Genomic DNA, 21,317 nt, shown 5'->3' with positions numbered 1-21,317 from the left:
TGTTTCCGTGGCAACAGTGGGCAGGAGGGAGGGAGAGAGGGAGGAGTGGGGGGCGAGGGTGGTGGGATCTGGGGGGTGGAGGAAGGGGGGGAGACGGGGAGACGCAGGGAAGGATGACGCACAGAGAGGCTGACCCCCTCACGCACACAGACCACAAACACAGGCAGACAGGCGTTTGCACGAGTCACACGGTCCACAGACACGCACACTGGGGTAAAATCACACTTACCTGCAGAGTCAACACACTGCTCAGACACAGCGCAACACACACACACACACTGCTCAGGCACAGAGCAACACAACGACACACACACACTGCTCAGGCACAGAGCAACACAACCACACACACACATACTGCTCAGACAAAGAGCAACACAACGACACACACACATACTGCTCAGACAAAGAGCAACACAATGACACACACACACTTCTCAGGCACAGAGCAACACAATGATACACACAAACTGCCCAGACACAGAGCAACACAATGACACACACACACTGCTCAGACACAGAGTAACACAATGATACACACACACACACTGCTCAGACACAAAGCAACACAACGGCACATACCAACTGCTCAGACCCAGAGCAACACAATGACACACAGGTGGGGGGAGAGAGAGTGTGGTTGGAATTGTTCAAAATTCAGAAACACACAGATGAACTTGCCGCCTGTCTAAGCACCTGTGAACCTTTGCTGTGACCTTTGACCTCAGGGCAGGCAGCATGGGGAGGCTGGGAGGGGTCAGGTGAGTTTGCTGCATGAATTTCACCCAGGCACACACACGCGCACGCACACACACACCGCGGCACAGAAAGCAGAGCAGGGCCTGGCACATGGATCGCTGAGCTCGATCGCTCGGGCTCCACACGGCCAAGCTCGGCGTTCTGGGAGGGAAACAGAGCTTTCTTTTCTGGTGAATACAGAATTAAACACCTCTACGTATAGAGCAATATACAGAATACACCTTGTATATATATACGATCAGGTCACAGCGTGAGACTGGCATCTCATTCGGGATCGGAACCCTGTCTGAGATTTCCTGGGAATATCCAGCTAAGAAGGACACGCAATGTGGGGAAATTAACTGGAACTGGAACCTTGCAGAAGCACCATCTAGAGATCGGGATGTGAACTACAGTCTGGACACCCAGGTGGAAAACAGGCACGGACAGACCAAGCTCAGCGTTCCAGCCACACGACGACAAAGACAACAGACAACCACAACAGCGCGACAGAGACCACAGTCTGACGCAGGGACACCGTTTCTCCCAGCTTCACACCGGAGCGCTCCGAGACAGGCGAGGCGCGCTCATTCAAACCCTGTATGTCTGCTTCACACACAGGACTGCATGTCTGCATATAGAGTGACTCAAGTAAGAGTGTTCACACCTAGTGTGTGCACACAGTACATCTGCACTGCATTTCCAGCAGAGCCTCTGTTCAGCTGTCTATATAGCATCTCCAATAAGAGTCTGTACAGCTGAGTCTATGCAGTGCGTCCAATAGGAGTCTGTACAGGTGTGTGTGTCTCTATAGTGTGTCCAATAGGAGTCTGTACAGGTGTGTGTGTGTATAGGAGTCTTTACAGGTGTGTGTGTGTGTCCAATAAGAGTCTGTACAGGTGTGTGTGTCTATACACTGTCTCCAGTAAGAGTCTGTACAGGTGTGTGTGTCTATACAGTGTCTCCAATAGGAGTCTGTACAGGTGTGTGTGTGTATAGGAGTCTTTACAGGTGTGTGTGTCTATACACTGTCTCCAGTAAGAGTCTGTACAGGTGTGTGTGTCTATACAGTGTCTCTAATAGGAGTCTGTACAGGTGTGTGTGTCTATACAGTGTCTCCAGTAAGAGTCTGTACAGGTGTGTGTCTATACAGTGTCTCCAGTAAGAGTCTGTACAGGTGTGTGTGTGTATATAGGAGTCTGTACAGGTGTGTGAATGTCTATACAGTGTTTCCAATAGGAGTCTGTACAGGTGTGTGTGTGTATAGGAGTCTGTACAGGTGTGTGTGTGTACAGGAGTCTGTACAGGTGTGTGCGTCTATACAGTGTCTCCAATAGGAGTCTGTACAGGTGTGTGTGTGTACAGGAGGCTGTACAGGTGTGTGTGTGTACAGGAGTCTGTACAGGTGTGTGTGTGTACAGGAGGCTGTACAGGTGTGTGTGTGTACAGGAGGCTGTCACTTGGAGAGCTATACAGACACTGGGGGCAGAAGGACTCAGACCCATCTGCTGTCTGATGACTAACAGCCCCTGTCTCAGAGGCCAGTCCTGCAGGCCTGGCCGGGCGCTGGCGAGGGTTCTGACCCGGGGACCCAGCCCAGCGGTAACGGCACCCCCTCGCTGGGCTGGGCTGGGTCAGGTCACCCCCGCCCGCACGCACACGCCGATCCGCAGTCACGCCAACAGCCGCGCCCCCACGATGCCTGCGCTCGCTCGCTCGCTCCAAAAGAGGCCCGTGGGAAACCCGTATACCACCGCGGGCCGGACCGGGCCGGGCCTCGGCTCCACGGGGCGTGCGTCAGTGCGGCAGGAGGTGCGATCACGCACCCAGAACCGGCCCGGCGGGTGGCATCGGCAGAGTCAGCACCCAGAGGCGGCAGACAGGCGGACACCCAGCAGACCTGGGGTCCCGGGGCAGAGAGAGCCCCCCCCTCCCCTCCCCATGCCCCTCCCGGCGCAGTCCCAGTCTCCGCCTGCAGGGGGCGGCGCGGAGTTACCTCTCTGCGCTACGGTCCGCTCCAGGGAGAGGAGGAGATGGCTCTGGGGTTCTCCTCCAGCTCGCGCCTGTCCTCGCCCGGCGAGGGAGAGGGGGCGGGGGGGTGGGGGTGGGCCGGCGGGCGCTGCTTCTGGGGGTGGAGGTGGAGGTGGAGATGGAGGTGGGGGCGGCGGGGAGTGGGAGTGGGAGACAGAGAGGAGGGTGGAGGCAGGGTGGTGGAGGAGGAGGAGGAGGAGGGTGAGGAAGGAGAGACAGCAAGCGCAGGACAGGGAGAAAGCAGGGTGGAGGAGGAGGAGGAGGGTGAGGAAGGAGAGACAGCAAGCGCAGGACAGGGAGAAAGCAGGGTGGAGGAGGAGGAGGAGGGTGAGGAAGGAGAGACAGCAAGCGCAGGACAGGGAGAAAGCAGGGTGGAGGAGGAGGAGGAGGGTGAGGAAGGAGAGACAGCAAGCGCAGGACAGGGAGAAAGCAGGGTGGAGGAGGAGGAGGAGGGTGAGGAAGGAGAGACAGCAAGCGCAGGACAGGGAGAAAGCAGGGTGGAGGAGGAGGAGGGTGAGGAAGGAGAGACAGCAAGCGCAGGACAGGGAGAAAGCAGGGTGGAGGAGGAGGAGGAGGGTGAGGAAGGAGACGGAGAGACAGCAAGCGCAGGACAGAGAGAAAGCAGGGTGGAGGAGGAGGAGGAGGGTGAGGAAGGAGAGACAGAGATAAGCCCATGTGCCACCAAGCCATGAGTGACAGGAGGAAGCCGTTGGGCTTGGACAGGAGTGGGAGGGCGGGAGGGAGGAGGAAGAGCAGAGAGCAGAGAGCAGGGAGACAGGCGGAGGGCGAGGGACAGAGAGACATGGACACAGACGAGGAGAGAGTGTGTGTGTGTGTGCGCGAGGGTTCTGACCGGTCCAGTCCAGTCCAGTCCAGTCCAATCTCCGGGCCCCCTGCCCAGCCTTCCACCAGTGAGCTTCTCCAGCCCCAACCCTGTCCACCGGAACAGCCCCGTCCCGGAGGACAGCCCGTCCTGGAGGACAGCCCTGTCCAGGAGGACAGCTGCATCCTGGAGGACACCCTGGGCGCTGAAACGCGGGAAGGAGCCCCAGTTCCGGAGGGGGCGCACTAGGGTGGGATAAACGACCCTTCACCCTGGGGATCCTGGCTCCCGCCCCCTGTGTGGGGGGTCAAAGGTCGGGGCAAGGGTCACGGGGACCCTGGCGTGACAGACCCACAACCCCCCTCTGCAACACCAGGGCATCACAGGGCCAATTGCGCGTCACCTCTCGGGGGACCCTGGGTCAAAGGTCACAGGCCCGGCCACACCAAGAGTCCTCCTACAGGAGGGGCCTTGGTCAGGGCAGTAAGGCCCAGCTCGTTAACTCGCTCGTTAGCGCTCGGTATGGCTCTCCAGAGAGCGGGCGGGCCCAGTCTTACTCCAGCAGGACTGCGCCCAGAGTAACTGAGCCCAGCAGAACTGAGCCCAATGTAACTGAGCCAGAGTAACTGAGCCAGGACAACTGACCAGAGAACTGAGCCCAGTGTAACTGAGCCAGCAGAACTGATCCAGAGAACTTAGCCCAGTGTAACTGAGCCAGCACAACTGACGAGAGAACTGAGCCCAGTGTAACTGAGCCAGCAGAACTGACCAGAGAACTGAGCCCAGTGTAACTGAGCCCAGCAGAACTGAGCCCAATGTAACTGAGCCAGAGTAACTGAGCCAGCACAACTGACCAGAGAACTGAGCCCAGTGTAACTGAGCCAGCAGAACTGATCCAGAGAACTGAGCCCAGTGTAACTGAGCCAGCAGAACTGACGAGAGAACTGAGCCCAGTGTAACTGAGCCAGCACAACTGACCAGAGAACTGAGCCCAGTGTAACTGAGCCAGCATAACTGACCAGAGAACTGAGCCCAGTGTAACTGAGCCAGCAGAACTGATCCAGAGACCTGAGCCCAGCAGAACTGAGCCCAATGTAACTGAGCCAGAGTAACTGAACCCAGTGTAACTGATCCAGAGAACTGAGCCCAGTGTAACTGAGCCAGCAGAACTGAGCCAGAGAACTGAGCCCAGTGTAACTGAGCCAGCAGAACTGATCCAGAGAACTGAGCCCAGTGTAACTGAGCCAGAGAACTGAGCCCAGCAGAACTGAGCAGAGAACTGAGCCCAGTGTAACTGAGCCAGAGAACGGAGCCCAGCAGAACTGAGCCAGAGAACTGAGCCCAGTGTAACTGAGCCAGAGAACTGAGCCCAGCAGAACTGAGCAGAGAACTGAGCCCAGTGTAACTGAGCCAGAGAACTGAGCCCAGTGTAACTGAGCCAGAGAACTGAGCCCAGCAGAACTGAGCCCAGTGTAACTGAGCCCAGCAGAACTGAGCCCAGCAGAACTGACCAACAGAGGGGGCTTTGCACCGCCCTGCCCACAGTGCCCCCTGGTGGAGACCCGCTGTCCTCCGGGCAGCGTGGCGGGAGAGGGGGAGGTCTGACCGCTGTCCGGCGTCGTGGTCTTACCTGAGGCGGACCTCCGGCCCCCCCCCGCAGGGTCAGGCGGACTCCGGGCAGCCGGGCGGCGGGGTGGGGGCGGGGGCGGGGGCCGCGCACACCGCCTGCAGGACGGGGCACAGGTGGAAGGCGGGGGCGGGCAGTGGGGGGGACAGGAGAGGGGGGTACAGTAGGACTGGGGCCCAGGCTTGGGGAGGGGGGCGCAGCTCAGGGAGGGGGGGGGGAGGGGTGCAGAGAGGGGGGGAGAGGGGAGTGAGATGGACATGAACAGTTAATGAGCATGGCAACGAGAGGTCAGAAGATTCCGACCCACAATCACAGTCCTGACCTTCAGAGCGGAAAGTTACCAGGAGGCAGTGCGTGTCACGCCCCGAACACTAGAGGGCGCTGCTCTCCTGTCCTGGTCCTGCTTCCCTGGGAGTATGCCTGTCTTTCCTCTATGTCCTGTTGTGGAGCCTGCGTACCCCCTGTGTCGGCTCTGCTCCTGGCTCAGCGCTGAGGGCCCCGCTGTCCTGTTGTGTGTGCTTATTACTGAGGGAGTCTCTGTGATCTCCTCTCTCTCTCTGTGTCTCCTGTCCTGTTGTGTGTGTTTGTTACTGAGGGATTCTCTGTGATCTCCTCTCTCTCTCTGTGTCTCCTGTCCTGTTGTGTGTGTTTGTTACTGAGGGATTCTTTGTGATCTCCTCTCTCTCACTGTGTCTCCTGTCCTGTTGTGTGTGTTTGTTACTGAGGGATTCTCTGTGATCTCCTCTCTCTCTCTGTGTCTCCTGTCCTGTTGTGTGTGTTTGTTACTGAGGGATTCTTTGTGATCTCCTCTCTCTCACTGTGTCTCCTGTCCTGTTGTGTGTGTTTGTTACTGAGGGATTCTCTGTGATCTCCTCTCTCTCTCTGTGTCTCCTGTCCTGTTGTGTGTGTTTATCACTGAGGGAGTCTCTGTGATCTCCTCTCTCTCACTGTGTCTCCTGTCCTGTTGTGTGTGTTTATTACTGAGGGAGTCTCTGTGATCTCCTCTCTCTCTCTGTGTCTCCTGTCCTGTTGTGTGTGTTTGTTACTGAGGGATTCTTTGTGATCTCCTCTCTCTCACTGTGTCTCCTGTCCTGTTGTGTGTGTTTGTTACTGAGGGATTCTCTGTGACTCCTCTCTCTCACTGTGTCTCCTGTCCTGTTGTGTGTGTTTATCACTGAGGGATTCTCTGTGATCTCCTCTCTCTCACTGTGTCTCCTGTCCTGTTGTGTGTGTTTATCACTGAGGGATTCTCTGTGACTCCTCTCTCTCACTGTGTCTCCTGTCCTGTTGTGTGTGTTTATCACTGAGGGATTCTTTGTGATCTCCTCTCTCTCACTGTGTCTCCTGTCCTGTTGTGTGTGTTTATCACTGAGGGATTCTCTGTGACTCCTCTCTCTCACTGTGTCTCCTGTCCTGTTGTGTGTGTTTATCACTGAGGGAATCTCTGTGATCTTCTCTCTCTCTCTGTGTCTCCTGTCCTGTTGTGTGTGTTTATTACTGAGGGAGTCTCTGTGATCTCCTCTCTCTCTCTGTGTCTCCTGTCCTGTTGTGTGTGTTTATTACTGAGGGAGTCTCTGTGATCTCCTCTCTCTCTCACTGTGTCTCCTGTCCTGTTGTGTGTGTTTATCACTGAGGGATTCTCTGTGACTCCTCTCTCTCACTGTGTCTCCTGTCCTGTTGTGTGTGTTTATCACTGAGGGATTCTCTGTGATCTTCTCTCTCTCACTGTGTCTCCTGTCCTGTTGTGTGTGTTTATCACTGAGGGATTCTCTGTGATCTTCTCTCTCTCACTGTGTCTCCTGTCCTGTTGTGTGTGTTTATCACTGAGGGATTCTCTGTGATCTCCTCTCTCTGTCTCTCTGTGTCTCCTGTCCTGTTGTGTGTGTTTATCACTGAGGGATTCTCTGTGATCTCCTCTCCCTCACTGTGTCTCCTGTCCAGCTGTGTGTGTTTATTACAGACAGAGACAGCAGCTGATCAGATTATTCCTTCAGTCTCAGCACTGATGTCTGTAGGAATGATGGGTAATGCATGACGATGCAATGGATTGAGGGTGATGTCACACATTCTGGCTACTTCTAGGGGTGGAAAGGCTTATGACCGGCACACCCCCACTGACCGACGCCCACTGATGACACCCCCCCACTGACCGACGCCCACTGATGACACACCCCCACTGACCGACGCCCACTGATGACACACCCCACACTGACCGACCCCACTGACGACACACCCCCACTGACCGACGCCCACTGATGACACACCCCACACTGACCCAGGGGACGACACACCCCCACTGACCCAGGGGACGACACACCCCCACTGACCGACGCCCACTGATGACACACCCCCACTGACCCAGGGGACGACACACCCCCACTGACCGATGCCCACTGACGACACACCCCCACTGACCCACTGACCCACTGACCGATGTCTATCTGACTGCTGACCGCTGCCTGCTGACCAGTACCTGCTTACCTCTGCCCAGTTCACTGATGCCCTGGGCCCCTGGGTGTCGGTGAGCGCGCGGGGAGAGGGGGCGGGGGGTCTCCGGCGAGCTCGTACCTTTCCGCACGTTGCCGTCGGCGGCGCGGAAGTCGCCCGTGCTGAGCAGGAAGCAGGCGCGGTCGTGCTGGTAGCGGTCGCGGGCGCCGCCGCCGGCGGGCGACTTCTCCTCGGGAGACAGCGCCTGGTCGATGGTGGGGCAGTCCTCGTTGGCCAGGGCAGCGTTGGCGGCGTCGCCGTTCTGCTTGGAGTCTGGGGGCACACGGACATGAGGGGGGGTCACAGGCAGGCTGGACGATCAACAGCTATGGACAGGACTGCCTGTAGACTGACCAGCACTTCCCAGTACTCCCATTACACAGCCCACTACATCACAGCACTCCCAGTGCACAGCATACTGCATCACAGTACTCCCAGTAAATAATCCACTGCATCACAGCACTCCCAGTACACAGCTCATTACCTCACAGTACTCCCAGTACACAGCCCACTACCTCACAGTGCTCCCAGTACTCCCAATACACAGCATACTGCATCACAGTACTCCCAGTACACAACCCACTACATCACAGTGCTCCCAGTACTCCCACTACACAGTATACTGCATCACAGTACTCCCAGTACACAATCCACTACATCACAGTATTTCCAGTACTCCCAGTACACAGCCCACTGCATCACAGCACTCCCAGTGCACAGCACCCTGCATCACAGTATTCCCAGTACTCCCAGTACACAGCCCACTACATCACAGTACACAGCTCACAACACCACAGTACTCCCAGTGCACAGCTCACTGCATTGCAGTACTCCCAGTACACAATCTATTACATCACAGTATTCCCAGTACTCCCAGTGCACAGCCCACTGCACCACAGTACTCCCAGTACACAGCCCACTACACCACAGTACACAGCTCACTACACCACAGTACTCCCGGTACACAGCCCACTACACCACAGTACTCCCAATACTCCCAGTACACAGCCTCCTGCACCTCAGTGCTCCCAGTACACTGCCCACTACATAATAGTACTCCCAGTACACAGCATACTGCATCACAGTACTCCCCGTACACAGCCCCCTGCACCACAGTACTTCCAGGGCACAGCACACTACAGCACGGTACTCCCAGTACACAGCCCCCTGCACCACAGTACACAGCTCACTACACCCCATTACTCCCAATACTCCCAGTACACAGCCCCTTGCACCACAGTACTCCCAGTACACAATCCACTACATCACAGTACTCCCAGTACACAGCCCCCTGCATCACAGTACTCCCAGTACACAATCCATTACATCCCAGTATTCCCAGTACTCCCAGTACACAATCCATTACATCCCAGTACTCCCAGTACACAGCCCCCTGCATCACAGTACACCCAGTACACAATCCATTACATCACAGTATTGCCAGTACTCCCAGTGCACAGCCCACTGCATCACAGTACACCCAGTACACAACTCACTACACCACAGTACTCCCAGTACACAGCCTCCTGCATCACAGTACTCCCAGTACACAATCCATTACACCACAGTACTCCCAGTACTCCCAGTGCACAGCCCACTGAATCACAGTACTCCCAGTGCACAGCCCACTACATCAGAACACTCCTAGTACACACCACATTACATACCAGAACTCCCAGTGCACAGACCACTACAATACAGCACTCCCAGTACAGAGCCCACTACATCACAGTACAGAGCCCACTACACCACAGTACTCCCAGTACTCCCAGTGCACAGCACACTACATCACAGTACTCCCAGTGCACAGCCCACTGAATCACAGTACTCCCAGTACACAGCCCACTACACTACAACACGGTACTCCCAGTACACAGCCCACTGTATGACAGTACTCCCAGTACACACCACGCTACATCACAGCAATCCCAGTACTCCCAGTGCACAGCCCACTGAGTCACAGTACTCTCAGTACACAGCCCACTACACTACACCACAGTACTCCCAGTGCACAGCCCACTACATCACAGTACTCTCAGTACACAATCCACTACATCACAGTACTTCCAGTGCACAGCCCACTACATCACAGTACTCCCAGTACTTCCAGTGCACAGCCCACTACATCACAGTACTCCCAGTACTCCCAGTGCACAGCACACTACATCACAGTACTCCCAGTGCACAGCCCACTGTATGACAGTACTCCCAGTACACACCACACTACATCACAGCAATCCCAGTACTCCCAGTGCACAGCCCACTGAGTCACAGTACTCTCAGTACACAGACCACTACACTACACCACAGTACTCCCAGTACACAGCCCACTACATCACAGTACTCTCAGTACACACCACACTACATCACAGCAATCCCAGTACTCCCAGTGCACAGCCCACTGAATCACAGTACTCCCAGTACACAGCCCACTACACTACAACATGGTACTCCCAGTACACAGCCCACTGTATGACAGTACTCCCAGTACACACCACACTACATCACAGCAATCCCAGTACTCCCAGTGCACAGCCCACTGAATCACAGTACTCCCAGTACACAGCCCACTACACTACAACATGGTACTCCCAGTACACAGCCCACTGTATGACAGTACTCCCAGTACACACCACACTACATCACAGCAATCCCAGTACTCCCAGTGCACAGCCCACTGAGTCACAGTACTCCCAGTACACAGCCCACTACACCACAACACAGTACTCCCAGTACACAGACCACTGTATGACAGTACTCCCAGTACAAAGCCACTACACCACAGTACTCCCAGTACTCCCAGTGCACAGCCCACTACATCACAGTACTCCCAGTACTCCCAGTGCACAGCCCACTACATCACAGTACTCCCAGTACTCCCAGTGCACGGCACACTACATCACACTATATAGCGACGATCTGCAAACAGTTTTTTTCTGGAGGTCTAAGTTCTGCAAGATCAGTTCAAGATAGTGTCCTGTTATCCATTTCTAAGAAGACAATTCATTTAAAATCTCATCACATAAAACCCAGTCTTGAACCTGCCTACAGTCTTTGATCTACTGATGTGTACTCTGAAACCTTTAATGGCTGAGCAAAACTGCAGATGAAAGAAATTCCACAGAGAAATGTTTAAATACACTGACAAGATTCCCTTATAACAGCCTGTGGACAGTGTGTAAACACACAGACACTCCAGATTCCCTTATAACAGCCTGTGGACAGTGTGTAAACACACAGACACTCCAGATTCCCTTATAACAGCCTGTGGACAGTGTGTAAAGACACAGACACTCCAGATTCCCTTATAACAGCCTGTGGACAGTGTGTAAACACACAGACACTCCAGATTCCCTTATAACAGCCTGTGGACAGTGTGTAAAGACACCGACACTCCAGATTCCCTTATAACAGCCTGTGGACAGTGTGTAAACACACAGACACTCCAGATTCCCTTATAACAGCCTGTGGACAGTGTGTAAACACACAGACACTCCAGATTCCCTTATAACAGCCTGTGGACAGTGTGTAAACACACAGACACTCCAGATTCCCTTATAACAGCCTGTGAACAGTGTGTGAACACACCGACACTCCAGATTCCCTTATAACAGCCTGTGGACAGTGTGTAAACACACCGACACTCCAGATTCCCTTATAACAGCCTGTGGACAGTGTGTAAACACACAGACACTCCAGATTCCCTTATAACAGCCTGTGGACAGTGTGTGAACACACAGACACTCCAGATTCCCTTATAACAGCCTGTGGACAGTGTGTAAACACACAGACACTCCAGATTCCCTTATAACAGCCTGTGGACAGTGTGTGAACACACAGACACTCCAGATTCCCTTATAACAGCCTGTGGACAGTGTGTAAGCACACAGACACTCCAGATTCCCTTATACCAGCCTGTGGACAGTGTGTAAACACACCGACACTCCAGATTCCCTTATAACAGCCTGTGGACAGTGTGTAAACACACCGACACTCCAGATTCCCTTATAACAGCCTGTGGACAGTGTGTAAACACACAGACACTCCAGATTCCCTTATAACAGCCTGTGGACAGTGTGTGAACACACAGACACTCCAGATTCCCTTATAACAGCCTGTGGACAGTGTGTAAACACACAGACACTCCAGATTCCCTTATAACAGCCTGTGGACAGTGTGTAAAGACACAGACACTCCAGATTCCCTTCTAACGACCTTTGGACAGTGTGTAAACACACAGACACTCCAGATTCCCTTCTAACAGCCTGTGGACAGTGTGTAAACACACAGACACTCCAGATTCCCTTATAACAGCCTGTGGACAGTGTGTAAACACACAGGCACTCCAGATTCCCTTATAACAGCCTGTGGACAGTGCGTAAACACACAGACACTCCAGATTCCCTTATAACAGCCTGTGGACAGTGTGTAAACACACAGACACTCCAGATTCCCTTATAACAGCCTGTGGACAGTGTGTAAACACACAGACACTCCAGATTCCCTTATAACAGCCTGTGGACAGTGCGTAAACACACAGACACTCCAGATTCCCTTATAACAGCCTGTGGACAGCGTGTAAACACACAGACACTCCAGATTCCCCTATAACAGCCTGTGGACAGTGTGTAAACACACAGACACTCCAGATTCCCTTATAACAGCCTGTGGACAGCGTGTAAACACACAGACACTCCAGATTCCCCTATAACAGCCTGTGGACAGCGTGTAAACACACAGACACTCCAGATTCCCTTATAACAGCCTGTGGACAGTGTGTAAACACACAGACACTCCAGATTCCCTTATAACAGCCTGTGGACAGTGTGTAAACACACAGACACTCCAGATTCCCTTATAACAGCCTGTGGACAGTGCGTAAACACACAGACACTCCAGATTCCCTTATAACAGCCTGTGGACAGCGTGTAAACACACAGACACTCCAGATTCCCCTATAACAGCCTGTGGACAGTGTGTAAACACACAGACACTCCAGATTCCCTTATAACAGCCTGTGGACAGCGTGTAAACACACAGACACTCCAGATTCCCCTATAACAGCCTGTGGACAGCGTGTAAACACACAGACACTCCAGATTCCCTTATAACAGCCTGTGGACAGTGTGTAAACACACAGACACTCCAGATTCCCTTATACCAGCCTGAACTGCACCTATCCCCAGACTCCTTCAGAAGCTCACGTCTCACGGTGTGCGGTCGTGCCCCCTCACCTGCCCTGTTGATCTCGATGATCTCCTCCTGGGCCAGCGGGCAGTCCCCGCCGCCCCCTCCCAGGCCCCCCACGCCCCCGCTGCTCGCCAGCACGTTTCCCAGGATCCTCTGGGGAGAGGCGGTGGCGGCGGCCAGGGCGTCGGGCTTGCAGTAGTTGGGGGAGCCGGGCTGGGGCGCCCGGGGGATGTGCTTGTTCTTCTTCTTGGGCAGCTTCTGCTTGGCCATGGCCAGGGAGTAGTACATGCCGAAGTTGTTGACGATGACGGGCACGGGCATGGCGATGGTCAGCACGCCCGCCAGGGCGCACAGGGCGCCCACCAGCATGCCGGACCAGGTGACGGGGTACATGTCCCCGTAGCCCAGCGTGGTCATGGTCACCACGGCCCACCAGAAGCCGATGGGGATGTTCTTGAAGTTGGTGTGGTTGCTGGCCGTGGGATCGCCGGGGTCGGCGCCGATGCGCTCGGCGTAGTAGATCATGGTGGCGAAGATGAGCACGCCCAGCGCCAGGAAGATGATGAGCAGCAGGAACTCGTTGGTGCTGGCCCGCAAGGTGTGGCCCAGCACCCGCAGGCCCACGAAGTGCCGGGTCAGCTTGAAGATGCGCAGGATGCGCACGAACCTCACCACGCGCAGGAAGCCCAGAACGTCCTTGGCCGCCTTGGAGGACAGGCCGCTCAGGCCCACCTCCAGGTAGAAGGGCAGGATGGCCACGAAGTCGATGATGTTGAGCGAGCTCTTGATGAAGTCCACCTTGTCCGGGCAGAAGGTGATCCGCAGCAGGAACTCGATGGTGAACCAGATCACGCACATGCCCTCCACGTAGGTCAGCCAGGAGTCGGTGATGACCTCGAAGACCACCTCCTCCCGGGTCACGTTGCCCACCGTGACGTTCTCCGTCCGCTTGATGATGGTGTTGAAGGCCTCGTGCGTCTCCAGGCAGAAGGTGGTGATGGAGATGAGGATGAAGAAGAGCGAGCCGAATGCCACATACTGAAGGAGAGAGAAACAGAGAGAGAGAGAGAGGGGTTAATACAGACACACTGACTGGACACTCCAGTACATGAACACTGCACTGAGAGAGAGAGGGGTTAATACAGACACACTGACTGGACACTCCAGTACATGAACACTGCACTGAGAGAGAGAGGGGTTCATACAGACACACTGACTGGACACTCCAGTACATTAACACTGCACTGAGAGAGAGAGGGGTTAATACACACACACTGACTGGACACTCCAGTACATTAACACTGCCCTGAGAGAGAGAGGGGTTCATACAGACACACTGACTGGACACTCCAGTACATTAACACTGCACTGAGAGAGAGAGGGGTTAATACAGACACACTGACTGGACACTCCAGTACATGAACACTGCACTGAGAGAGAGAGGGGTTAATACAGACACACTGACTGGACACTCCAGTACATGAACACTGCACTGAGAGAGAGAGGGGTTAATACAGACACACTGACTGGACACTCCAGTACATTAACACTGCACTGAGAGAGAGAGGGGTTAATACACACACACTGACTGGACACTCCAGTACATGAACACTGCACTGAGAGAGAGAGGGGTTAATACACACACACTGACTGGACACTCCAGTACATTAACACTGCACTGAGAGAGAGAGGGGTTCATACAGACACACTGACTGGACACTCCAGTACATGAACACTGCACTGAGAGAGAGAGGGGTTCATACAGACACACTGACTGGACACTCCAGTACATGAACACTGCACTGAGAGAGAGAGGGGTTAATACAGACACACTGACTGGACACTCCAGTACATGAACACTGCACTGAGAGAGAGAGGGGTTAATACAGACACACTGACTGGACACTCCAGTACATTAACACTGCACTGAGAGAGAGAGGGGTTAATACAGACACACTGACTGGACACTCCAGTACATTAACACTGCACTGAGAGAGAGAGGGGTTAATACACACACACTGACTGGACACTCCAGTACTGTACATTAACACTGTACTGAGAGAGAGAGGGGTTAATACAGACACACTGACTGGACACTCCAGTACATTAACACTGTACTGAGAGAGAGAGGGGTTAATACAGACACACTGACTGGACACTCCAGTACATGAACATTGCACTGAGAGAGAGAGGGGTTCATACACACACACTGACACTACAGGAGACAGTGAAAGAGTGGAGATCACAGAGAATCCCACACAAAACAGGACAGGAGACAGAGAAAATAAAGGATTCTTAAGTAAATGGAATAAATGGATAAATGATGTTAGAAGTGTCTTGATAAGCAGAAGGGTTTGTCCATCTCCTTATGAGTGAAGGGTCATCTGTGGCGTTGTTGTATTTTGATCTCACTGCCCTTCCTTAGGTACCACCTGGTAATGAACCTCCGATTACAGCACTGATCTAACTATTATATCGTGTTCTGCAGAAAGGCAAAAAAAATGATGTCCTACAAACTAAAATTGCCAAAGGACACATTGATATCCTACTGGATTATTAAATTTTTACAAATGCATGTAAAACACCTTCAGTAAAAGAGTTCCTCTCTGAAACGACACAAGACACAAGACAAGCAGAGATTGTATTGTACCCCCACAGTCCAGAGATCGCCGGTCCAGTCTGGGTCACACTATACCCCCACAGTCCAGAGATCACTGGTCCAGTCTGGGTCACACTGTACCCCCACAGTCCAGTCTGGGTCACACTGTAACCCCACAGTCCAGAGATCACTGGTCCAGTCTGGGTCACACTGTACCCCTACAGTCCAGAGATCGCCGGTCCAGTCTGGGTCACACTGTACCCCCACAGTCCAGAGATCACCGGTCCAGTCTGGGTCACACTGTACCCCTACAGTCCAGAGATCACTGGTCCAGTCTGGGTCACACTGTACCCCTACAGCCCAGAGATCGCCGGTCCAGTCTGGGTCACACTGTACCCCCACAGTCCAGAGATCGCCGGTCCAGTCTGGGTCACACTATACCCCCACAGTCCAGAGATCACTGGTCCAGTCTGGGTCACACTGTACCCCCACAGTCCAGTCTGGGTCACACTGTACCCCTACAGTCCAGAGATCACCGGTCCAGTCTGGGTCACGCTGTACCCCCACAGTCCAGAGATCACTGGTCCAGTCTGGGTCACACTGTACCCCTACAGTCCAGAGATCACCGGTCCAGTCTGGGTCACACTGTACCCCTACAGTCCAGAGACCACCGGTCCAGTCTATCACTGATCTCATCAACCTGACTGGACTGGGGCCCTCGAACCTTCCTCCGGACAGCACCGGCGGCGGGGAGACAGTGACAACACCACCGCAGGCTGTTCCAGGAGCAATCCGCCCTCCTGAAACCGTCTCGGGCCCGGGCGGGCGGGAACACCGACGAGGGGGCTCAGCACCTGTGCCCTCTGCTCCTAGAGGCCTGTGGGCGTGTGGCACACCGGTTGCCAAACAGAGCCGTCGAAACCGCCAACACCATGAATCTGTGACAAGACACGGTGCTAAACGGAGCCCTCCCCCTCCCCCTCCCCCACCGCCTGTCTCCTGAGGGGTCCTTTAAAATAATGGGCTGCAGGAATGCGGTCGTCCTGAAAAGTGCCTGATCAGGTCTCCGGGGGGAATGGGGCGCTCAATCCATTGATGGCGCTGCAGGAGCAGGGGACGGAGTGCAGTCCTGCCAACGAAGCAGAAACAGCGGGCCGGAGGAGGAGGAGGAGGAGGAGGAGGAGGAGGGGGGGGGGCAGACACCGAGGCAGAGAGAGTGGTGAGGGGCTGGAGAGGGAGAAGGCAGTGTCCATCAACCTGGGACCCTCTCCTCTCTCTTCATCCCTGGATCATAGTGTCCACCTGTACTATCAGGTCTCTAGAGCACATTTACAGGCCTGAATAAAACACTGTAGACTCTGATTCCACACTGCTGAAGCACTGACTCTGACCCCTGATTCCACACCCCACTGCTGAAACACTGCAGCACTGACTCTGACCCCTGATTCCACACTGCTGAAACACTGCAGCACTGACTCTGACCCCTGATTCCACACCCCACTGCTGAAACACTGCAGCACTGACTCTGACCCCTGATTCCACACCACACTGCTGAAACACTGCAGCACTGACTCTGACCCCTGATTCCACACCCCACTGCTGAAACACTGCAGCACTGACTCTGACCCCTGATTCCACACCCCACTGCTGAAACACTGCAGCACTGACTCTGACCCCTGATTCCACACCCCACTGCTGAAACACTGCAGTACTGACTCTGACCCCTGATTCCACACCCCACTGCTGAAACACTGCAGCACTGACTCTGACCCCTGATTCCACACCCCACTGCTGAAACACTGCAGCACTGACTCTGACCCCTGATTCCACACTGCTGAAACACTGCAGCACTGACTCTGACCCCTGATTCCACACCCCACTGCTGAAACACTGCAGCACTGACTCTGACCCCTGATTCCACACCCCACTGCTGAAACACTGCAGCACTGACTCTGACCCGATTCCACACCCCACTGCTGAAACACTGCAGCACTGACTCTGACCCCTGATTCCACACCCCACTGCTGAAACACTGCAGCACTGACTCTGACCCGATTCCACACCCCACTGCTGAAACACTGCAGCACTGACTCTGACCCCTGATTCCACACCCCACTGCTGAAACACTGCAGCACTGACTCTGACCCCTGATTCCACACCCCACTGCTGAAACACTGCAGCACTGACTCTGACCCGATTCCACACCCCACTGCTGAAACACTGCAGCACTGACTCTGACCCCTGATTCCACACCCCACTGCTGAAACACTGCAGCACTGACTCTGACCCCTGATTCCACACCCCACTGCTGAAACACTGCAGCACTGACTCTGACCCCTGATTCCACACTGCTGAAACACTGCAGCACTGACTCTGACCCCTGATTCCACACCCCACTGCTGAAACACTGCAGCACTGACTCTGACCCGATTCCACACCCCACTGCTGAAACACTGCAGCACTGACTCTGACCCTGATTCCACACCCCACTGCTGAAACACTGCAGCACTGACTCTGACCCCTGATTCCACACCCCACTGCTGAAACACTGCAGCACTGACTCTGACCCCTGATTCCACACTGCTGAAACACTGCAGCACTGACTCTGACCCCTGATTCCACACCCCACTGCTGAAACACTGCAGCACTGACTCTGACCCCTGATTCCACACTGCTGAAACACTGCAGCACTGACTCTGACCCCTGATTCCACACCCCACTGCTGAAACACTGCAGCACTGACTCTGACCCCTGATTCCACACTGCTGAAACACTGCAGCACTGACTCTGACCCCTGATTCCACACCCCACTGCTGAAACACTGCAGCACTGACTCTGACCCCTGATTCCACACCCCACTGCTGAAACACTGCAGCACTGACTCTGACCCCTGATTCCACACCCCACTGCTGAAACACTGCAGCACTGACTCTGACCCCTGATTCCACACTGCTGAAACACTGCAGCACTGACTCTGACCCCTGATTCCACACTGCTGAAACACTGCAGCACTGACTCTGACCCCTGACTCCACACCCCACTGCTGAAACACTGCAGCACTGACTCTGACCCCTGATTCCACACATTCACAATTAGGGAGACTCTGTTCCAGCTCCATGCAGACAGACTGTGCACTGCTCTGCTCAAACACGTTGTCCGCCATGTCCTCATACAACTGGTTTATAACGGAGACGTAAGCTATGCATCTTCCTCAGCCCCGCTTTGGCAGTGAAACATCGAAGCAGGCTGTTACGTTTCCATACTATTCTTCAAGGGTCCCATCATGCGCTGCAGTCCCCGCACAGGTACTGTAGCACTGCGGGTGTGCTTCCGCGTCAACGACCGAATTTTTTTTAAGTACCGTATTTACTCGAATATACGCTGTCGTGATATATTAGGCGCACCAGGGAAAAAAACTCGGTCGGCGGAAATTGGAAAAAGACCCTGACCAAGCGCAGGGTGCCTTCCTGGCTGGGAATGGTCGAATTGAAAAAAAAAAAGTTATCTTGCTTTAAAATGAAGGAGGACTGAGAAGGGTGTAAAAGGCTAAACGCAAATACTACAGTAAACTCCCCTCGTACCCGGAAGAAGCGACGGGTAAGGTAAAGAGCATAAGAGATCAGGGTAAAAGCCCAGTACAGCGCAGTAAAGTCCAGTGAGATCAGGGTAAAAGCACAGTACAGCGCAGTAGAGCCCAGTGAGATCAGGGAAAAAGCACAGTACAGCGCAGTAAAGTCCAGTGAGATCAGGGTAAAAGCACAGTACAGTGCAGTAAAGCCCAGTGAAATCAGGGTAAAAGCACAGTACAGCGCAGTAGAGCCCAGTGAGATTAGGGAAAAAGCACAGTACAGCGCAGTAAAGTCCAGTGAGATCAGGGTAAAAACACAGTACAGTGCAGTAGAGCCCAGTGATATCAGGGTAAAAGCACAGTAAAGCCCAGTGAGATCAGGGTAAAAGCACAGTACAGCGCAGTAGAGCCCAGTGAGATCAGGGAAAAAGCACAGTACAGCGCAGTAAAGTCCAGTGAGATCAGGGTAAAAGCACAGTACAGCGCAGTAAAGTCCAGTGAGATCGGGGTAAAAGCACAGTACAGCGCAGTAAAGCCCAGTGAGAGCAGGGTAAAAGCACAGTAGAGCAGAGAAAACAATTCTGAATTGAGAGAGACAATGCCACACCAGGGAGACCAGGTACGTACTGTAGATGGGTAAAGTTCTGGGCTAATTCAGCAAACTGCAACAGGACCAGGGCAACAGCCCGGGGCCTGACTGCCCCACGAGCACAGAGCTCACCCCACGCTCTGCTCCCGGAGGCTGTGCAGGGCTCAGCACGTCTCTGACCCGGGCTTCTGCTCAGCGCTGTGAGCTGTGAGCTGTCACGAGAGGCTGAGGCAGGGCCCCAGTGCACAGCCGGGCTGTCCTCTGCTGTCCTCTGTTGTCCTCTGCAGCCCTGCGGAGGCACACGTGTTCCGTCTCCAGACGGGGTCCGTAAGGTCAGGAGACCCTGGTGCTGGGCCAGCAGCTGGAAAAACCTGGAATGGGTCAGGCTGCTTTGCAACAGGCAAAGACTGGACCTGAACCACCGGACCAGCTGTCCTCCTGGTCCAACAGGACCGGACCTGAACCACCGGACCAGCTGTCCTCCCGGTGTAACAGGACCGGACCTGAACCACCGGACCAGCTGTCCTCCTGGTCCAACAGGACTGGACCTGAACCACCGGACCAGCTGTCCTCCTGGTGTAACAGGACCGGACCTGAACCACCGGACCAGCTGTCCTCACGGTCCAACAGGACTGGACCTGAACCAGAGGACAATGCTGAGCTGTAATGCACACTGTGTCCCATCAACTTTCATCACCTGTGTCCATCCAGTGTTCAGTGTAAAGTGAGAGGCCTGGGTTAAGTCACTGGGTATAGACTGTCTCCCATCATCTCTCTCTCTCTCCCTCCCACTCTCTGATTTTCTTCCTTCCTCCCCAGTTCCTCACATTCTCTCCCTCATTTCTGTTCCTGGAAGTTCCCCGCACTCTGTTCCTGGACGTGCTACAGTGAGGTCCTGACCTCTCCTCCTCTCTCTCTCTCTCTCTCTGACAGTGTGGGTCAGGTATTAATAATAGTAATAATCATTATAATTGCTTACACTTATATAGCACTTTTCTGGACACTCCACTCAAAGCGCTTTACAGGTAATGGGGATCCCCTCCACCCCCACCAGTGTGCAGCCCCACCTGGATGATGCGACGGCAGCCATAGTGCACCAGAACGCTCCCCACACATCAGCTATCAGTGGGAGGAGATCAGAGGGATGGAGCCAGTTCAGAGAGGGGGGTTATTAGGAGGCCATGAGGGGTAAAGGCCAGGGGGGAGTTTGGCCAGGACACTGGGGTGACACCCCTACTCTTCTCGAGAGACACCCTGGGATTGTTCATGACCACAGAGAGTCAGGACCTCGGTTTTACGTCTCATCTGAAGGATGGCGCCTGTTTACAGTGTAGTGTCCCCGTCACTATACTGGGGCATGAGGACCCACACGGACCGCAGGGTGAGCGCCCCCTGCTGGCCCCACTCACACCTCTTCCTCCAGCAACCTTAGTTTTTCCCAGGAGGTCTCCCATCCAGGTACTGACCAGGCTCACACCTGCTGAGCTTCAGGGGGTTGCCAGTTGTGAGCTGCAGGGCGATATGGCTGCTGGCTTGTAGGTAGTGGTCAGTCAACAGGGAGTCAGCGTATCACTGTGTGAGCCGTTTCGCAGTCAGTGTGTCAGTGCGCCTGTGTGGTGATCTGGGTCTCAGGGCATCGTGCTTCAGCCACGGGAGAGAAAGAAAGAT

The 21,317-nt window shown here is 54.4% G+C and overlaps 2 protein-coding genes across 5 annotated transcripts in view; both read right to left on the bottom strand.

Moving 5' to 3' along the window:
• kcnc3a (potassium voltage-gated channel, Shaw-related subfamily, member 3a) overlaps window positions 1-21,317 on the bottom strand; it is a 110,000-nt gene that overhangs the window by 41,520 nt on the left and 47,163 nt on the right. For 3 of the 4 annotated variants that reach the window (XM_088646291.1, XM_088646290.1, XM_088646289.1), the window contains 2 exons: window positions 12,938-13,931; window positions 7,785-7,976 (listed from right to left, as the gene is read on the bottom strand). In XM_088646291.1, coding sequence (XP_088502417.1) covers window positions 7,785-7,976; window positions 12,938-13,931 — 1,186 coding nt within the window. Of the gene's footprint in view, window positions 1-5,219; window positions 5,398-7,784; window positions 7,977-12,937; window positions 13,932-21,317 lie in introns of all 4 variants that reach the window. The other variant, XM_088646288.1, reaches the window with a different exon arrangement.
• The window catches only part of LOC148654302 (uncharacterized), a 75,457-nt gene continuing 68,083 nt past the window's right edge, over window positions 13,944-21,317 (bottom strand). The window contains exon 2 of the mRNA XM_088646312.1: window positions 13,944-20,716. Coding sequence (XP_088502438.1) covers window positions 16,811-18,655 — 1,845 coding nt within the window. The 5' untranslated portion in view covers window positions 18,656-20,716 and the 3' untranslated portion in view covers window positions 13,944-16,810. The remainder of the gene's footprint in view (window positions 20,717-21,317) is intronic.

Source organism: Lepisosteus platostomus, chromosome 9 (assembly GCF_059453375.1).
Source record: "Lepisosteus platostomus isolate fLepPlt1 chromosome 9, fLepPlt1.hap1, whole genome shotgun sequence".
Lineage (NCBI taxonomy): Eukaryota > Metazoa > Chordata > Actinopteri > Semionotiformes > Lepisosteidae > Lepisosteus > Lepisosteus platostomus.
Note: the sequence above shows the minus strand (reverse complement) of the source record. Positions and strands in the feature narration are given on the sequence as shown.